Source organism: Heterodontus francisci, chromosome 24, assembly GCF_036365525.1.
Source record: "Heterodontus francisci isolate sHetFra1 chromosome 24, sHetFra1.hap1, whole genome shotgun sequence".
NCBI classification, from domain to species: Eukaryota; Metazoa; Chordata; class Chondrichthyes; order Heterodontiformes; family Heterodontidae; genus Heterodontus; species Heterodontus francisci.
In genome coordinates, this window is record NC_090394.1 from 70088641 (window position 1) to 70106040 (window position 17400).

The following is a 17400-nucleotide window of genomic DNA, read 5'->3' on the forward strand; positions in this document are numbered from 1 at the left end:
TCAGGGAAAGTGATGAAACTACATTTAATTGCTGTGTCCAAGAAATAGAAATATGGTCAAATACATTAAATCACAAAATACCTAATTCTCAAGAACAAACCTGTGTGGCCATAGCTTTGTGTAACGTGTAGACTGTTAAGACAATTTTAGGAAATAGGAACTAAACATATACTGTCCTGTTTTACATCTTTCCGTGTTTTGCAATGATACTCTAAATGTGTTTTTGAACTCCATTGCTGTGTACTACTGCCAGCAATCTTAGGAGTTTCAGGATGTGCCATCTGCAGTATGTGCAGAAAACAAACATCCTTGTTTCCCAGAAGTATGGATTGTCTGACAAAGACAAATAAACTCAAAAGCTGCAGCCACATTAAAGAGAAGCAGCATTTTAAGTCTGGGTCATGAAGTATTATTTGGAATCCCAGCTACAGCTGGACACCAAGAAACAAACTTCACAGATCTTACACTTAGCATTGAGGCATCCCTGCGGAACTCCATTAGGTCTTCACTGAGTTTACTTTGGTTCTCATCCAGAACATCTGAAACAATAGAATACCATCAGTTTCAATTCCCAGTTCACAATAATTAATACATTCAACAGTCTATTATAAACAGTTACAAATCTCATGTAACTAGCTCACTGCAAAAGCGCTAATCTAAGGAAACAGTTAACCCTTGCAGTACTGAATGTGGCTTGCAACTTTCAAACGACATTCTTGTTTTAAAGACTATGGGCTGCAATTTATGGTCCCGCTGCCGAAATCACTGGTGGGCAAAAACAATGGCAGCCCAAGAGCGGGCTGCACATCGCGGAGCTGCCGTGATATTAAGCGCAGTGGCTCATTTAAATAGCCGGGGGGACCTGCCCACCCCCCCCCCAAAGATGTGGAGGGGGCATGCTGTCTGTCCCCGGCAATGGCATCAGCTGCCGAAGCGCTGGCGCTGATGCCATTTTTAAAGGGTTTTGAGCCCTTTAAATATTTAAAGGAATAGATAATTTTAAAAAATTAAATCCATTTAAACTGCCCCTCTCCCACCCCCCCCAATAGCCATAAAATTAATTACTTCCCCCTCCCTTCTGCACTGAGAAACTTATCTGCTCCCCCCTCCCCACCAGTGTTATGCCTCAATTCCCCGGACGCGGATCCGAAGGCACAGGATGAATATCGGACCGGGACAGGAGGCAGGAACGTAAAGGTAATCAATTCATTAATTTACATTTATTTCAATATGTTAATGGCGGCGCTGTTGCCGAGCAGCGGGGGGCCGTCATGAGGCCTCACTGCCGCCGGCAATATCGGGGTGCGTGGCGGCCCTCTCCTGGAGGCATTTTCTGGCCCCCCCCCCCCCCAACCCTGCCGCCTCCTTGACGTCGGGGGTGGGGGGGCTTCTGTAAAATTCTGCCTCACAAATTTGATTGAATTGGCTTCATTACAAAAAGATAGCAAAGATAGATTATTTTCTAAAAAGTACAAAATACCAATAACTTTGTAAAGATCCTGGACTGAATAAAGAGGCTACTTGATATTAGCTGTGCACAAATCACGAGCTGTAGTTTGTGACTCATCTTGAGGACTTGCCTCCAATTTTATCCTTCTCAAGGCCATGCCCCACTTATGGCCAAGAAGTAGTCTGTTCTCAGGCCATCCTGTATAAGCAATAGCGACATACTTTCCCCTTAACATTGTCACCAATGCAGGGAACTCAGCAAAACATCTCATGCTCGTGATCTAACGCATTGTGCCATGTCAAAGATTAACGATTTCAATACTTAGTTGGCTTTTTTGCTTTTTCTCTTGTTGACAGTTAAGACTTTGAGCTAGGTTTTAAACTATCTTCATTGGCCTTTATCCCCCGTTGGAAGACGGGAAAATGTCACTTATTTCGATCTGTTCTATATTGTGCAAAAATTGAAAATCTGTTCTGAAATGTAAGCTTCTATTAGGAACCAGGAGCACCTGACCAAGCAATCAGAATTAGACTTGACATATTGATTAATGCTAGCATTTAAAAAATAAAATAGAATGATTGAATATTTATAACATTTATAACTCTGAATCATTGGTGCATTATTTTGGTACTGAAACATTACTGCATGTCATAGGGTTAAACATCTAGGCTGATGCTCAGAATCCTTATGACTCATTACCTTAAGGTCATTCTCTGAAAACTGAGATAGATGCAAAGAGTTTCAATGTTTTGCTTTATTAAAAAATCCTGATAGTTTTGCATACCAAACTTTAGCTCCAGAGACTTCTCCAGCTGGTCAAGTTTCTCAGACAGCTTCCCAAGCATTGATCTGAGGAAGGCGATCTCCTGGTCTTTTTGAGCCAGACCTACTTGCATCTCATGAAAGCGATCATCAGTCTGCTGCAGGAACTCCTTCAGACCCTCAAACTTGCACACCTCTAGGTGGGCTTCATAGGTGTCCTGATTTCCAACAAATGTACATCTGATTCAGGAGGGATGGGGGCAGAAAGGCAGGGGGAAAAAATAACAGGCAAATTAGTTATAAATCAACATTTTGTTAGCTTCTATTTAGTGCGTTTACAGAATATGACAGTTATTTTACTAGTATTTATCTAATTAAGAAAATTTGTTACGGTTGCATAAAGGAAGAGAATGTTCCTGCGTAAGTCACAATTTAATAGTAATAAACTGCATTGTGATTCATACTTCTAATGTAATGTTCAGCTCCTGAATGGTCCAAATAATAATCTGCATAATAACGAGACTTGGATTGAAAGCTCAAGTAAATGTATGTCAGTTATTTGGTGATATGAAACATAATTTATGTTTGATAGAACAAATTAACATTGATAAACGGAATTACGGCAGGACAGAAATGCTGATCAAAGGATTTTAACATTGACAAATGAAAACAGGTGTTCTGCTCTCATTTTTTTCTATAACTGTACTTTGCAATATTCTATAAAAAAAAGCCAGAGTGTGAGTGAAAGAGAGAGAAAAATGCGAGACAGCAAGAGAAGGAAGCCGTAATTATCAAGGCACATTGCCACATCTCAGAAATACCTTAAAGCAATGAATAACTTTGAAGTCTAGTTGCAGTGGTTATACAGGTGAAAATTGGTAAGTTTTTGTGCAAAGTGAGCACGCACAAACAGCAATGAGACAAAAGACTAGTTAATCTACTTTTGGTAGCGCTAGTTAAGGGAATAACGCTGACCCGAGGACTAAGAGAACTCCCTTCTCTTGCCTGGTGCCACAAGTTTGCTAATGTCCCTGGAACATTGACTGGGTAGAGCACTGGGTTGTGCAATATCTGGTATGGCAGTGTTTAGTGCTGATGCTGGCTGACAAAAGTGGTAAAAAAAAAAATCTATTTCTCACCACTGATATTGCTCACCTCCAATATATAATTACTAACTTCTCTTGTGTATATAAAAAATAGACTATTTAAAAATGAAAATTCCAAAACTGTCTGTAAAAAGACAGAATTAGAGGCTATAAAACAATTTCAGTGAGAAATAAATGACAGTGGCCAACCCCCACAAAACCAAAAGAGGTTTTGTAGCCTAGATGGAGGCCATTCAGAGCAGTGTGTCTGTCACTCTTTACAAGAGCAAAACGAATCTTACTGCGCTGCAGCTTTGTGCTGTTTGATGAATTTTTTAATCATTTAATTTCCTAGAACTAAATCAAGCAATGCTAATTCCATTGTTGGACATAGAACAAAAATATCTAGGATGCAGTCATGGATGCATGTGAGGAAGTAAGTCCCACTTTGACCACATGCATTACCTTTAATGCAGTCCAACTTGGGCTAGTCACTCAATATTACTACCCTGTTATTATTGCATATCTCTGCACGATCAGCAGATCTTCCCCTCTATTCAATCCTCACTTCAAAAACAAGCTTGAGTTCACAGAACAAGTGATTGCTTGGTGATTGGCTGGAGGGATGTAGTATGGAGGAAATGTTCACAGAAAACAACAAAATCAAACAATAAAAATGGCTTTGTCTACAACTTGAACACCTGTATATTATCAATTAAATTAGATTACATGTAATTTACTGCATTCACTTTACAATTTAGTTCTTGTAGTAGTTAGTGGAATAAAATAAACAAGTTTCAGATAAATGAAATTCCATATTAGGTGGTTTAAAGAAAAGCAAGTGAAGAGGTGATTTTCCTCAAAATCATTAATACTCACCCATATTTGGAGTGAGGACATTTGATGTGTTCACATTGTTTAAGATGAGCATCAAGATTCATTTTTAACAGTGGAGGACAGTTTGGGTTGTTAGGACAACGAACTGGCCGGTAAGCACAGCTGCCCTCATGGTCTCTGCAGACAGACAATTCATTCTGATAAGATTATTTGATTCATACTTTTATGTTTGGGGGGAAATCACTTTTCATTAGCAGTCAGTTTATGATTTTGCTACAAATAGCTTACTGAGAAAATGTTCACCCATTTTTGTATCATTACTGAGCAATATGATCTGGATTCTAAATCTAAACATAATCTCATCACCCAGAAACCAATTCATTGCACTTTACCCATATAAGGGGCTGCATTTTATGACTGCGCCGCACTTTGCGGTGGCACACTCCAAGAACAGCATGCATCCCGTGCGGATGCGCCGTCCGAGCCCCCACGATATTACGCGCGGGGGCTCATTTAAATAGAGGGGGCAGAGCGGCCGTCCTGATGACATAGAGGGGGCAGCCTCTGCATCCCCGGCAAAGGCGTCTGGCGCCATTTTTAAAGGGCTTTAAACCCGCACAAATAAGTTTAATTTTTAAAGGGTATAAAACCAAGCTGGACTGAGGGTCTGGATCAATGGGAAACCCCTCGAACTGTATCGTTAATATTCTCAATTGCTGTAAATGTAAAACTGTAATTGACATGACAATTGTGTAACGGAAGGGTTGGGAAGAAACTCATGATAGTCTTGAAAGAAACTGATCTCCCTTGCAATGTTTGTATTTTTTGGTGCTGTTTGGAAACTGTTTGGCAATGTAATTTTTACAGATTTTTATGAATAAAGTATATTTTGGAAATAAAAAAAAAAGGGTATAAAATAAAAGATTTTGAATACATTGAAAGATAAGTGATGAAGGCCCTTCCCCAAACCCCCACAATGGTCAATCCAGGCAATTAAATGACCATCAGTTGATTGTTCACATACACGAACATCCACCCCCCCCCCCCAAACTTCAATATTTTGCCCTTCAACCCCTTCCCACCATCCCCACATGCAATCAAGATTGCTTTCCCTGCTCCTCCACCCTGATAATTTTATTACTCCCCCTCCCACCAGGTTCTCACTCGGAACTCCGTTTGGAGTTGCGAAGGCACGCAGAGCACAAACAGCAGTCGTAATATCGGTGTGAGACAGCCGCCTGCAGGTAAGTTGATTTAAATATTTTACATGTTCATTTACGTATGCTAATGAAGGGCCCGCCGCCGGGGGATGCCGCACAGAGGTCCCGCCACCGCCGGTAATATACGACGGGCCCTTTTCAACGTCGCAGGTCGAGGCGGGCCTCTCCCTGCAGCATTTCACCGGCCCCCGCACCGCAACTTGCAGCATCGAGCAGCCGGTAAAATTCAGCCCAAGGTCTTCAGTTACAATGTCTTACAAATTAGTTATTTCATGCACTGTACTTCACTTAAAGCGGTTTACAAAAAGACAAAGGCTCAATTTAATGATTTTACAAAACATTATGAATTTTCACGTGTTCAGATAAGAGAAAAAATGCAAGAGAATTAGACAGTAGAAATCTTATGAAATCACAACATAAAAATCCTTTTCTATCTCTCCATACACACACACTTAGGGATGAATTCTCGAAGCTTGCCACTGAAATCGGCGGTGAGTGGAAGAAATGGCGGCCCAACAGTGTAAGCCGCTTGCCAAAGAGCCGCCGCAATTCCAAGCACCTGGGCTCATTTAAATAGCCTGGGTGGGCCGCCCCTCCGATCACGTTGAGTGGGTGGGCTGTCCTTCCCCGGCAATGGCAACAGCTGCCTGTGTGCAGGGGCTGATGCCATTTTTAAAGGACTGTCAGTCCTACCAGGAAATTTAAATATTTAAAGATAGATTAAATGGGGAAAAAAAATCTGTTTCGCCCATCACCCACCAATAACAATTAAATTAATTATTTGCCCTTTCCCTCCCAAAACACTTACCTTTACTATCTGGCTTCACCACCCCCCAACTGCAAAACTTTAAATCCCCCTCCCCACCTCCTGCACTAAGAAATTTACCTCTCCCCCCTCCCCATCAGCGTCGTGCCTCGTTTCCCCAGACGGGGATCCGAAGATGTGGCGGTGTCGGCCGCCAGGGTGAAGATTGCAGGGGCACATGAGGTGGTGATGGGAGAGTCATTAATTCAGGTATTGTAATTTATTTTAATATTTAAATTGCAGTACTGTCGCCGAGTAGCGGGGGGCCTCCATGAGGCATCGCCACTGCTGGCAATATTGGGCCGGGCCCTGCCGCATCGACGTCGGTGGCGGGCTTCATCCGGGGCCATCTTCAGGCCCTCACCACCACCCCCCCCCCCCCCACCACCCTGACCCCGCCGTGGATCCCGACGTCGAGGGCTCTATGGAATCCAGCCCTAGTGTCAAACAGATAATTAAAAGCACATGATACAAGTAGTTGAAATAACTTTGAAGTGTCCTTCCCAAGATTATTAAATTTAATAATCTCCAATTTAATTTAAGTGACTTCTTTGATACACAATAACAGTGTTTAGCAACGATCAATTTACCAGCACTATGCTGGGAATGGAAAGATAGACGACCCAATTTCGAACACTCGGCCTCAAGTGCAGGAATCTGACATTTCCTGGAGGGAAGAGTCTACTATCCAAGACTCAATCAGTTTTACTACCAGCTGAGACACAACTTTGGTTTTTTTTGGTGTGGGGGGGGTGGGGGGGGGTTGCGGGTTTGGTTCCCCAAAAATATTGCCTGTATTCAAACGGTAGAGAAGAAATGTGATTTGCTGGAGAGAGAAAGAAAGGAAGGAAGGAAGGGAGAAAGAGGAAACTTGCATTTATATAGTGCCTTTCCTGTCTTCAAGACCTCTCAAAACATTTCATAAGGAGAATGACTTTTGAAGCACAGTCACAGTTGTGACATGCAAACACAACAGCCAGTTTGCACAAAATACAATCCCGGAAACAGCAACAAGACGACCAGTTCATTTGTTTTAGTGGGAGATGTCCCTGCTTCTCCTTGAAAATGTGGCATGGAATTATTTATTTTCACCAGAACAGGCAGATGGAACTTTGGGTTTCATTTGAAGGACAGCTACTTGACAATACAGCCCACCCTCAGTAGGGCACTGAACTGCTAGCCTAGATTATCTGCTGAAGCTCAGCAGTGAGGCTTGAACCCACAACCTTCTGATGCATGAGACGTGACTGAGTCAGGCAGATACTTGGAGAGCATAACTGACAACCTGTCACACGGGATCATTCTGGGAAGATATTCTCAAATCAGGGTTAATATAACCTGCATTGTTAGAAATCAAAAGCAGTACTGTGAAAGTTTATTCTAAGAATGCATCTTACATCAATGAAGATCTATTTACACCTGCAATAAATGTTCCAACTGGTTTGGTAGGAGTTTAGAGATACAGCACTGAAACAGGCCCTTCGACCCACCGAGTCTGTGCTGACCATCAACCACCCATTTATACTAATCCTACACTAATTTCATATTCCTACCACATCCCCACCTGTCCCTATATTTTTCCCTACCACCTACCTATACTAGGGGCAATTTCTAATGGCCAATTTACCTATCAACCTGCAAGTCTTTGGCATGTGGGAGGAAACCGGAGCACCCGGAGGAAACCCACGCAGACACAGGGAGAACTTGCAAACTCCACACAGGCAGTACCCGGAATTGAACCTGGGTCCCTGGAGCTGTGAGGCTGCAGTGCTAACCACTGCGCCATTGTGCCGCCCTTGAGCTAATTAAAGTTTTCATGCTCTGATTCCTAATCCAAACTGTTAAGTAAAAAAGACATGGGAACAGTTGTAGCTGGATAAGAATTACAGCTTTTTTTTTTGCACAGTTGAGTTCCTACTCTCAAAGAACATGTGGTACCATTTTAAAGTTTAATCAACTTTGAAGTCAATTTTTAATGTGGATTAATGTCCACTGAGCAGCCAATTGATGCACATAATTACTTTCTGTCTACTAATACTCAATATCTATTAACAGACTGATTCTTTTTGCTAGCTCTTATGGATGGTTTTTAGATTAAATACAATGTTCTTTACGCGTCAGGGTCAGCTTATCTAAAGAACCCAGATGGTGGCCGACAAGAGATGTGAACAGTACCGAGGGACAGTCACAGTAAGACATGAAGCCAGTGAATAGCAAGCTTTTCAACTAAGGTACGAGCTTGCATGCAGCCCAAAGAGATATTGCCTCCCTAGGAAGATGACTTCAAGCACTTTCTTGTAAATGGTTAGGATAAGTAAAGACGGTATATGTTCCAGATCAAGTGTTTTCAGTTCTGGGGGGGATCTTGCCCAGTTAAAAAAAACTACAATCACATTAATCAGCTGCAAATTGTAGAACCTTGCTTAAAAGCAATGTGTTAAACGCAGTTGAGTCAATTTACGCACTCATTTAAGATGAAGTACAACTTACTTTCTACCACTCAATTTAACAGTGAATGGACATCCTCGTGGGTCAACCTCGAAGGCCCCTGGTTTTCCATTTGAAGCTGGCCTGCAGCCATATTTACAGTGAACAAACAACTCACCAATCTGCTCAGCTACAGCTATGTTATTAACTACAACTGTCAGCTTTGCATTGTCAACAGGGCACTTTTCTGGGAATACAAAAAAAAATTAATTAAAACCAGGCAGCAATATTCAGGACAGTGCTGCAGTGTATTTTCATTTACATTCTGCATAACAAAAATTTTAACATGACTTCTAAACAATAAACTGTGACATTTGTTAAATATTTATACTAATTTTGAAGTGGTTTACGCATGTCTACAAGGCTTGGAACAATTTATATTATATGTCTTCACTGAACTATCTTATGAGGAATACGTAATATTGCATTGATCACAGAACAATCCTTGTAAAAGGTGCATGATTACACCGTGAAAAGTTTCATGAGGTTCAATACTTTGGTATGAAAAAATGGAGCTTACCAGATGTTAAGGCGCACCTTCTACAAAATGTGTGCTATTTTTAAAAAAGAAACACTAGTGTTACCATGTGCCATTTTAATCACTGCAAGAAAGATACACAAGAATTAGAAGGGGTGGATTAAACTGGTTCAGACTAGAAGCATGTTTCGTGTACTAAAGTTGATATACTGCAAGGGTTTCCTTCCTGTCCTGGTCAAAAACAAACAATAAATGCCAACTCCATGTAAACAGGGTGACCTCCCCAGACCAAACAACCATGATTCACGCATATTACCGTAAAAGCTACGAACAATTCTGAAAGTCAATAAAACATGGGACTTATTACCCAGCACTGGCTATTGGCATGGTAACTACAAGCTTCATTTTTATGACAGCATGTAATTGCCTCATCTTCCTAACTCAGGCAGCTGCACAGTACACTGAAAACATTCGCCAAACTTGGACATTAAGTCCAGCATGCCTACTTCCTGCTTGAAGGGATTTTCCACGCTGACAAGCAAAATTCACAGCTTCCTGAGTGAGAGCTTTAACTGCACAGCAAACAGGAGACCATTTTGCAAATGATATTTCAAGATAAACTAGAGGACTGGGAATAAACTCATGTTGCATTCAGAAGCTGAACTCATGTGATTACTGCTAAATGTATAACATACCTAAAAAAATAATTATTTTGTAGAAAATTATCTTTTGTTGTGAAGGAAGTTTATTAGTTTATGAACACAAGCAAAAACCAACACTGAATTCCTCCTTCTGTAATCCTCCATTCCACCCCACACAAAAAGTAAATTAAAAAAAAAGCTGGGTCCCATTGAGCAGTACAAATTATATGCCAAGAATAATATGTAAATCCAGATATATTGTTATAAAGGGAAAAAAACGCAGTGAAAACTAAAAGTGCACTATTTAAACACCCTGGTCATTTACTGAGTTCCCACGCTCAGTGAGGAAGCTCCCCTGCAAAAAGTGCGTTATCAGAAATTCTGACAGTTGTTTGATATAAACCTTCACTGTTGAGGATGCCCACTGGGAGTATTAAGTTGGAAAGCTGTTCCTGCTGTGCTGTCCCTTTTTCATCATTAACATTAGGAGAGCAACTCAAAATATGGCCATTAAAATATTTCAGTGCTTCTATTGGACTACAACAGCTGTGGACTTTTCCCATTTCTTCACTAGCAATTTTTAAAATTCACTGTCTTGATATTTTACTACAAAAGTGCTTCTATTTTGCTTGGGATTATTAATGTGATGTGAATCCAAACTTTAAGGGTGTTAACCACACGAACAAGTCATTAACATGCTCCAAAACTTTAAAAGAACTATGTAATAAAAATCAGAATTGTAATGCTTACTCCACATGTTGTGATGACAGGATCCTTGAACACACTGCAACAAAGTTGGCAACATAATTTCACTGAAGGCTGTTCAGCAAAAACCAAAGGTTCCTAGAATAAACAGAGTGGATCTTAAAATACAGTAGATGCACAAAATATGGGCACCAAATACCAAACCAGAGTAACATGCTGGCAATTTATTAACCATAGTTTGCTTCATAGCAGTTGCAAATTAGCTTAATTTTCATTTAAACTAGCCATTCATTTCTTTTGACTCTGCTATCTTCTTTAAATGGATTTGATATAAATTTCTAAATAAAACCTTACAAATAAATAGGTAAGATAAATAACATGAAGACTGCTTTTGGAGAGATTAGAAAAGGCAATCTGCTAATCATGTTAGTTGAGCACCAGAGTAAACTGCTTGTTATGCATCTAGTCCTAGAAGAAAGCCTGCAGTATTTTTGTATCCCTGCACTGGATTTTGGAACTTATTTATTTTATTTTGATCATAAAGTACAGTAACAAGACTGCACGAAAGAACATGCTCTACACAGAGATATCTATTTAGGCTCATGCCCATTTTACGCAGAACTGACTTTCATTTTATCTTCTCTTCCTCCTCGTTAGCAATTTCCAAGAATAATAATTCACACACCTGCTCATCTTCCTCTTCGTGTAAAGAGAACGTAGATCGCAGAGACATACTTGATTCAGAATGCAGAGACCGTACAGATATTGCAGAGTCTGACCGACGTGGAGTACTGATTGGAGGCTGCAAAAATACATCACAATCATTTGCAATGCTCATACCATACACACAGAGGATTTAATTTCCACTGGTGTAACACTGATCAATAGAACGTACACCATTTTAACACAGTTGTTTATTTTAAGTGCAAGTTCAATAAAGAAATGGTCAACATTCAACTGAACATTTTCTTTATAATTGACTAATATCCAATTTAAATGATGCAGTTTATATTAAATATTACATATTGAACGATTCTAATGAACTCAGTCCAAAGTTCTATTCCCACCTTCATGCAAAAGCTAAAACATTCAGTGAGTAACAATATACAACACTCCACAGTTCCAAAGAGAGTGAAAACTACAAATTATTTCACTGTTCCACGTATATAACCATTTAAAAATATAGCCATACAGATGACTATTGCAAGGATTCATATGCCGGGAAAAGCACATCAAAGCCCAGCCGACTGTAATGGTTTGAAAGCAGTCAGCCCTGAAAGATAACTCGCAAGTGCATCAAAATAAAACCCAGTATCTTACATTCTTTACTAGAAAAGACAGGAACAATTTACCTTGTGAGTTCAGTTAAACTTGCTGTGTCTCCTTATTCTTAAAAGTTAGTGAAGACATTTGCTGAACTAACTACGACGATATAAGCATTGTGCTGCAGCACTTGTCCTAATCACTGCAACCCTTTTGCCAAGTTCTCCATTCCATCAAATCTGGTGATTTCCTGCTATTCAATTAACATGAGTCGCACTTTGCTGTTTCCTGTACTGGGGGCCTAACCAAGGGCAATAAAATATGCCATCAACAGACTTTACAGACTTAAAATTTGCATTTTGTTTTCAGAACAGTTAAATGGGAGGATGGTACTTAGAACAAGTGAGGCAAGTCCCAGAGAAACAACTTTTTAAACTTTCAAATTTAAACTAACTCATCCTACAACAAGCTATCATACCTATCTGATCCAAGACTGAGTGAGAAACTGCAGGTGGAGAGAAAAATACAGAAGGTTCTTTTTTTTTTACAAAAAGAATGAGTTGTAGGGTCCATTCTAATGCACCTATATTGCTCTTACTACAGGTCAATTAAACTGGCAAGGTCAGAATAACTCATTTTTGTGATTTAAAGGTGATACCTTAAAACAACATTGTAAAGGGCTCAGAAATAGACTGTCATTCAACGTTAAAAAAAAAAGAAAATAGAGTCTTATTAACAGCCCATATAACAACTTTGGATCTAGGACCATGAATGTGCAATAAATGTGCTGTCAGTATAGAGATGGAGAAACTAATACTTGGCTTATTACACCAATACTAGTGGATGGCAGACTTCAAAAGTAGGACTAAACCAAGGAAATCAAATGCTTGAGATGAGAGAACCCATTCTACTGCTTTTTAAAGAAAGTAAGAGTCGCATGAAAAACACTGAACGTAGCATTTCTACAACGACATTACATAATTTAAGAGCCTCTCAAAGTGTAAATAATTCCAACAACGGCATTGAGAGGCAATAGCTCAACACTGCACAAATTTTCTCCATTTCACTGAAAATATTTAGATGAGGAGCAACCATTTCCTAAGGTGAAAAAAGTGGAAGTTTGGCAAAGTTCTCTGTCCCACTGAACACTTCCTTTAGCAGTACCCTCGTGAGCCTCAAAGCAATTGCTCCACTGTACTTAAAGGGCAAGCAGTCAAGTCCTATTCTGTAAATCTGCAACACGATTTTAATCTGTAAATCTGCAACACGATTTTAATCTGTAAATCTGCAACACAATTTTAAATTCAAAGCCACTGTCCATTTAAAGGTGAAATTGGATGATTCCCAATGTTTCAGATATTTTTAATATAGTAATCAAAGTTCATACCACAATGGCTTAGGAAACAGTAAGCATAACCCTTTAAATAAAAATGTAGGGAGGAATAAGCCTTCAAATTAGAGACTTGTGAACTTCCCTTGATTGTGGGGAGTGTGTTGGAAGACTTTGAGAAAAGATTAAAGGGATCATGTGGGAGAATACACTTTGATTAAAGAAATAAATCATGGGTTCAGAAGGAGCAGGTTATTGCTGGCTAATTCTGGATATCTTGGGAGGAGGTTACAGATCTAGTGGATAAGGGTGATGCAGCAGATATTATCTACCTGCATGGAGGAATGCATTTGATACTTTCCCACATAACAGACTGATCTACAAAGTACATGCCCATGGGACAGAAGGCAAAATATTAAGCTGGACTGATACGTGGCTAAATATTGGACAATTGAGGTGCTGAGGTCGCGGTGGAGGGTGTTGTGGGCAAGAAGCGTCAGAGTGGAAGCTGGTTAACAGTAGGGTCCCACAGGATTGGCACTGGGGCCATCATTGATTAAAATGTTTTATCAATTACTTACAAGATGGAATGTCAGTCAAGGTGTCTGCATTTGAAGATGATACTAAACTGGGTGTAGTGCAACAGGATTCAAATGATTAAGGCTACCCAAAGGGCATGCGCAGTAAATGGGCAGAGGGGCAGTGTGGTGGCAGATAGAGTTCAACGTGGGCAAGTGTAAAGTCATGAGATTAAGTGGAAGAAGTGAGAATGTGGATTACATATTAAATGGGAATGTGCCTGACGTAACAGTAGGAAAGACACCTGGGGAGATTTTGGTGGCTAGGTCATTAAAACTGTCCGTTGAGCATATGCAGTGAAGAATGTAAATAAAATATTGGCCTGTACAGCCAAGGGTGCAACTTTGAAGTCGAAGGTAGAGTTTTTTTAAATTATTTTTGGGGATGTGGGTGTTGCCCATCCCTAACTCCCCTTGAACTGAGTGGCTTGCTAGGCCATTTCAGAGGGCAGTTAAGAGTCAACTACATTGCTGTGGGCCTGGAGTCACATGTAGACTCGACCAGGTAAGGACGGTAGATTTCCTTCCCTAAAAGGTCATTAGTGAACCCGATGGGTTTTTACAACAATTAATGATAGTTTTCATAGCACCATTACTGAGACTAGCTTTCAATTCCAGATGTTTTATTCATTAAATTTATTAATTAAATTCTACCAGCTGCCATGGTGGGATTTGAACCCACGTCCCCAGGGCATTAGCCTAGGCCTCTAGATTACCCACTAAGTCACCGTCCCCCCTGAAGTAGAATCTGGAAATGAGGCAGCATCTCGAGTATTGTATTCATGTTTACCTGCATTACAGGAAGGAAGTAGAAATATTAGAGGGAGTCCTAAGCGATACAAGGCTGATTCCCGAACACAGAGGACTGAGTTATCAGGAAAACTTGCATGCTCTGGGATTTTACTCTCTGGAGAAGAGGGGGATCTTCAGAAGAGATCTTGAAGATTTTCAAGAGGGTGGAGAACTTGGATCCAGTAAAGTTTTTCTATCAAGCAGAGGATTTGAGGACAAGGTGATACAGTTTAATACTAAAGGATGTCAGAAGAAACTAGGAGCCATACAATACGTACCATTGCATCATCCTCATCCCTCGGTGAATAGGTCAGTGTGCTGGAGGAAGACGGGGTCCTCCGATGCTGCTTGAAGGTATTTGTCCCATCAGCTGCATACCAACAGAACAAAATGAGCCCTCCTTCATTTTAAAATTGTCTAAAGCCAGCTCTTCAATATTCTATACAAATCAAATGTTATTTATTGTCTTTTCTCACAGAAGAAAATAAATAATTTAAATTTTGTGTTTGTCCAAGCCTTTTACTATTAATTATTTATTGGTTATAAATCAACCAATTAGCCAGCCACAGAGAAATCTAGCATTTCAGCTACTTGTAGCTGAATGATTAATATCTACTAGGTGCAGCAAGTACAGTCCAACAACCGCTGGCCATCAGTTGCCAGAGTCCTGACCAAAACCCAGCATAAGCCAGCTTGTTAATATTTATTTCAGCAACTAATCTCCTGGCCACTTTCAAAGCCCCACTCACCAGGGTGAGAGACCTATTCAAGCCCCTCATCTTTAAGCTGCTACCCACACTTTACCCATATGGCATTTCCAATACTGCACGAAGTAGAGACAAAGCAGAATTGTTATAGCAACAAAATGAAGAATTAGGGAAGAAAAGGAAGTTAGTGAAGGAGAGAGAGAATAAAGGTGAGAACAGAGACAAAAGGGAGATATATAAGTAACAGAAATGGAGGAAGGCCTAGAGAGAAGAACACACACTAGCTGAGGTGGGGAGCTACAGGAGTGGAGGGGAGAAAGAAAGGTGGAGAGAAATGTGGAAGGAGGGAAAGAGAAAAGGAACCAGGTGAAGAAAAATATGAAGAAACAAAAGTGGAAGAGTGAGAAATGCAAACAGAAGTGGAGGGGGTGAGTGACATTTTAGACACTTAGTTAAAGGAGTGTGGAGACGGCTGACATGACTTATACTTTGGTCTTTCCCTCACTCTCCTCACAGCCCAGAAAAGTTTGAGTCCAAGAGCCAGATTGTTTTGTTGAAAAAAAAAACTAGGAAATCTCCAGTGTACCTACTATTATTTTGTTGGTGCTTTTGTTTATGACTATGGTATAAGTGTAACACATTTCATATATATGGACTGAAGGCACCAGAAATTTAGTGGATGAAAAAGTTGCACTATTAATAATGGGTCAATCACAACAAAATTTGTATCTCTCCTTTCCCATGTGTGAGGTGCAGCTGGCTAGGGACTCCTCAATTTTCCTTCTCCCTCAAAAATATCACTGGGTGGGGTGGGGGTGGGGGGGGGGAGCACTGTCATGATGATAAAATCATTTACTGTCAGTCCTTCATCAAACCAACTCTACACCAATCAAAATTGTATATTGTGTGATCAGTAACAAAACACAGCAACTATTATAACAAGTGGGATAAATATTTCATTATTTTTACAAAATGATATATGCCATCAGTTGATGGCATCCAGTGTGATTTGACAGGTTGAGTGAGTGGGCAAATACATGGCAGATGCAGTATAATGTGGATAAATGTGAGGTTATCCACTTTGGTGGCAAAAACAGAAAGGCAGATTATTGTCTGAATGGCGATAGATTGGGAAAGGGGAGGTGCAGCGAGACCTGGGTGTCCTTGTGCACCAGTCGCTGAAAGTAAACATGCAGGTACAGCAGGCAGTTAAGAAGGCAAATGGTATGTTGGCCTTCATAGCGAGAGGATTCGAGTACAGCAGCGAGAAGGTCTTGGTGCAATTATACAAGGCCTTGGTGAGACCACATCTGGAGTATTGTGTGCAGTTTTGGTCTCCTTATCTGAGGAAGGATATTCTTGCTATGGAGGGAGTGCAGCGAAGGATCACCAGACTGATTCCTGCGATGGCAGGACTGAAGTATGAAGAAAGATTAAGTCGATTAGGCTTGTATTCGCTAGAGTTTAAAAGAATGAGAGGGGATCTCATAGAAACCTACAAAATTCTAACAGGACTGGACAGACTAGATGCAGGAAGGATGTTCCCGATGGCGGGGGAGTCCAGGAGCAGGGATCACAATCTAAGGACAAGGGGTAAGCCATTTAGGACTGAGATGAGGAGGGATTTCTTCACCCAGAGAATGGTGAACCTGTGGAATTCTCTACCACAGAAAGCAGTTGAGGTCAAATCATTAAATATATTCAAGAAAGAAGTTAGATATAGTTCTTAGGGCTAAAGGAATCAAGGGATATGGGGAGAAAGCGGGAACAGGGTACTGAGTTTGGACAATCAGCCATAATGGTATTGAATGGCGGTGCAGGCTCGAAGGGCCAAATGGCCTACTCCTGCTCCTATTTTCTATGTTTCTATATTTCGATCAGCAAATCATGCTACTTGGGTGGCTTACATTGGTGCCAAGACTAACTCTGGCCATACAGTGTAATCATGTCATAAGTTGAAATAGGAAACAATGAATAAATCATAAGCTGACAGCTGAATATTTAGACCAGTTATGCTGCACATTAGTCTATTTGGCATCACACCAATCTGATGTGCACCCATAACATTTAGTATCAGTAGTGAATGCATCTGAAAAAGTGCTATGAAGTCACAGAGTTCACTCTTTAAAGCTTTAAGCATTAAAAAAAATCTGATGATAGTCAGCTCTACTCTAACACAAGAGCCAAATTCAACAGAGAACCAGGTCCTTCATAGGTACTATGAATGCATGGCCTATATTTTGACATTTAGTGTTCTATT

At 40.4% G+C, this 17400-nt stretch overlaps 1 protein-coding gene across 5 annotated transcripts in view; it reads right to left on the reverse strand.

Moving 5' to 3' along the window:
* The window catches only part of traf7 (TNF receptor-associated factor 7), a 60332-nt gene that overhangs the window by 12633 nt on the left and 30299 nt on the right, over positions 1–17400 (reverse strand). For 4 of the 5 annotated variants that reach the window (XM_068056526.1, XM_068056529.1, XM_068056527.1 and 1 more), the window contains 8 exons: positions 14712–14803; positions 11156–11272; positions 10516–10608; positions 9167–9200; positions 8650–8833; positions 4177–4311; positions 2235–2452; positions 466–539 (listed from right to left, as the gene is read on the reverse strand). In XM_068056526.1, the coding sequence (XP_067912627.1) occupies positions 466–539; positions 2235–2452; positions 4177–4311; positions 8650–8833; positions 9167–9200; positions 10516–10608; positions 11156–11272; positions 14712–14803 (947 nt within the window). Of the gene's footprint in view, positions 1–465; positions 540–2234; positions 2453–4176; positions 4312–8649; positions 8834–9166; positions 9201–10515; positions 10609–11155; positions 11273–11822; positions 11960–14711; positions 14804–17400 lie in introns of those variants that run through there. The other variant, XM_068056530.1, reaches the window with a different exon arrangement.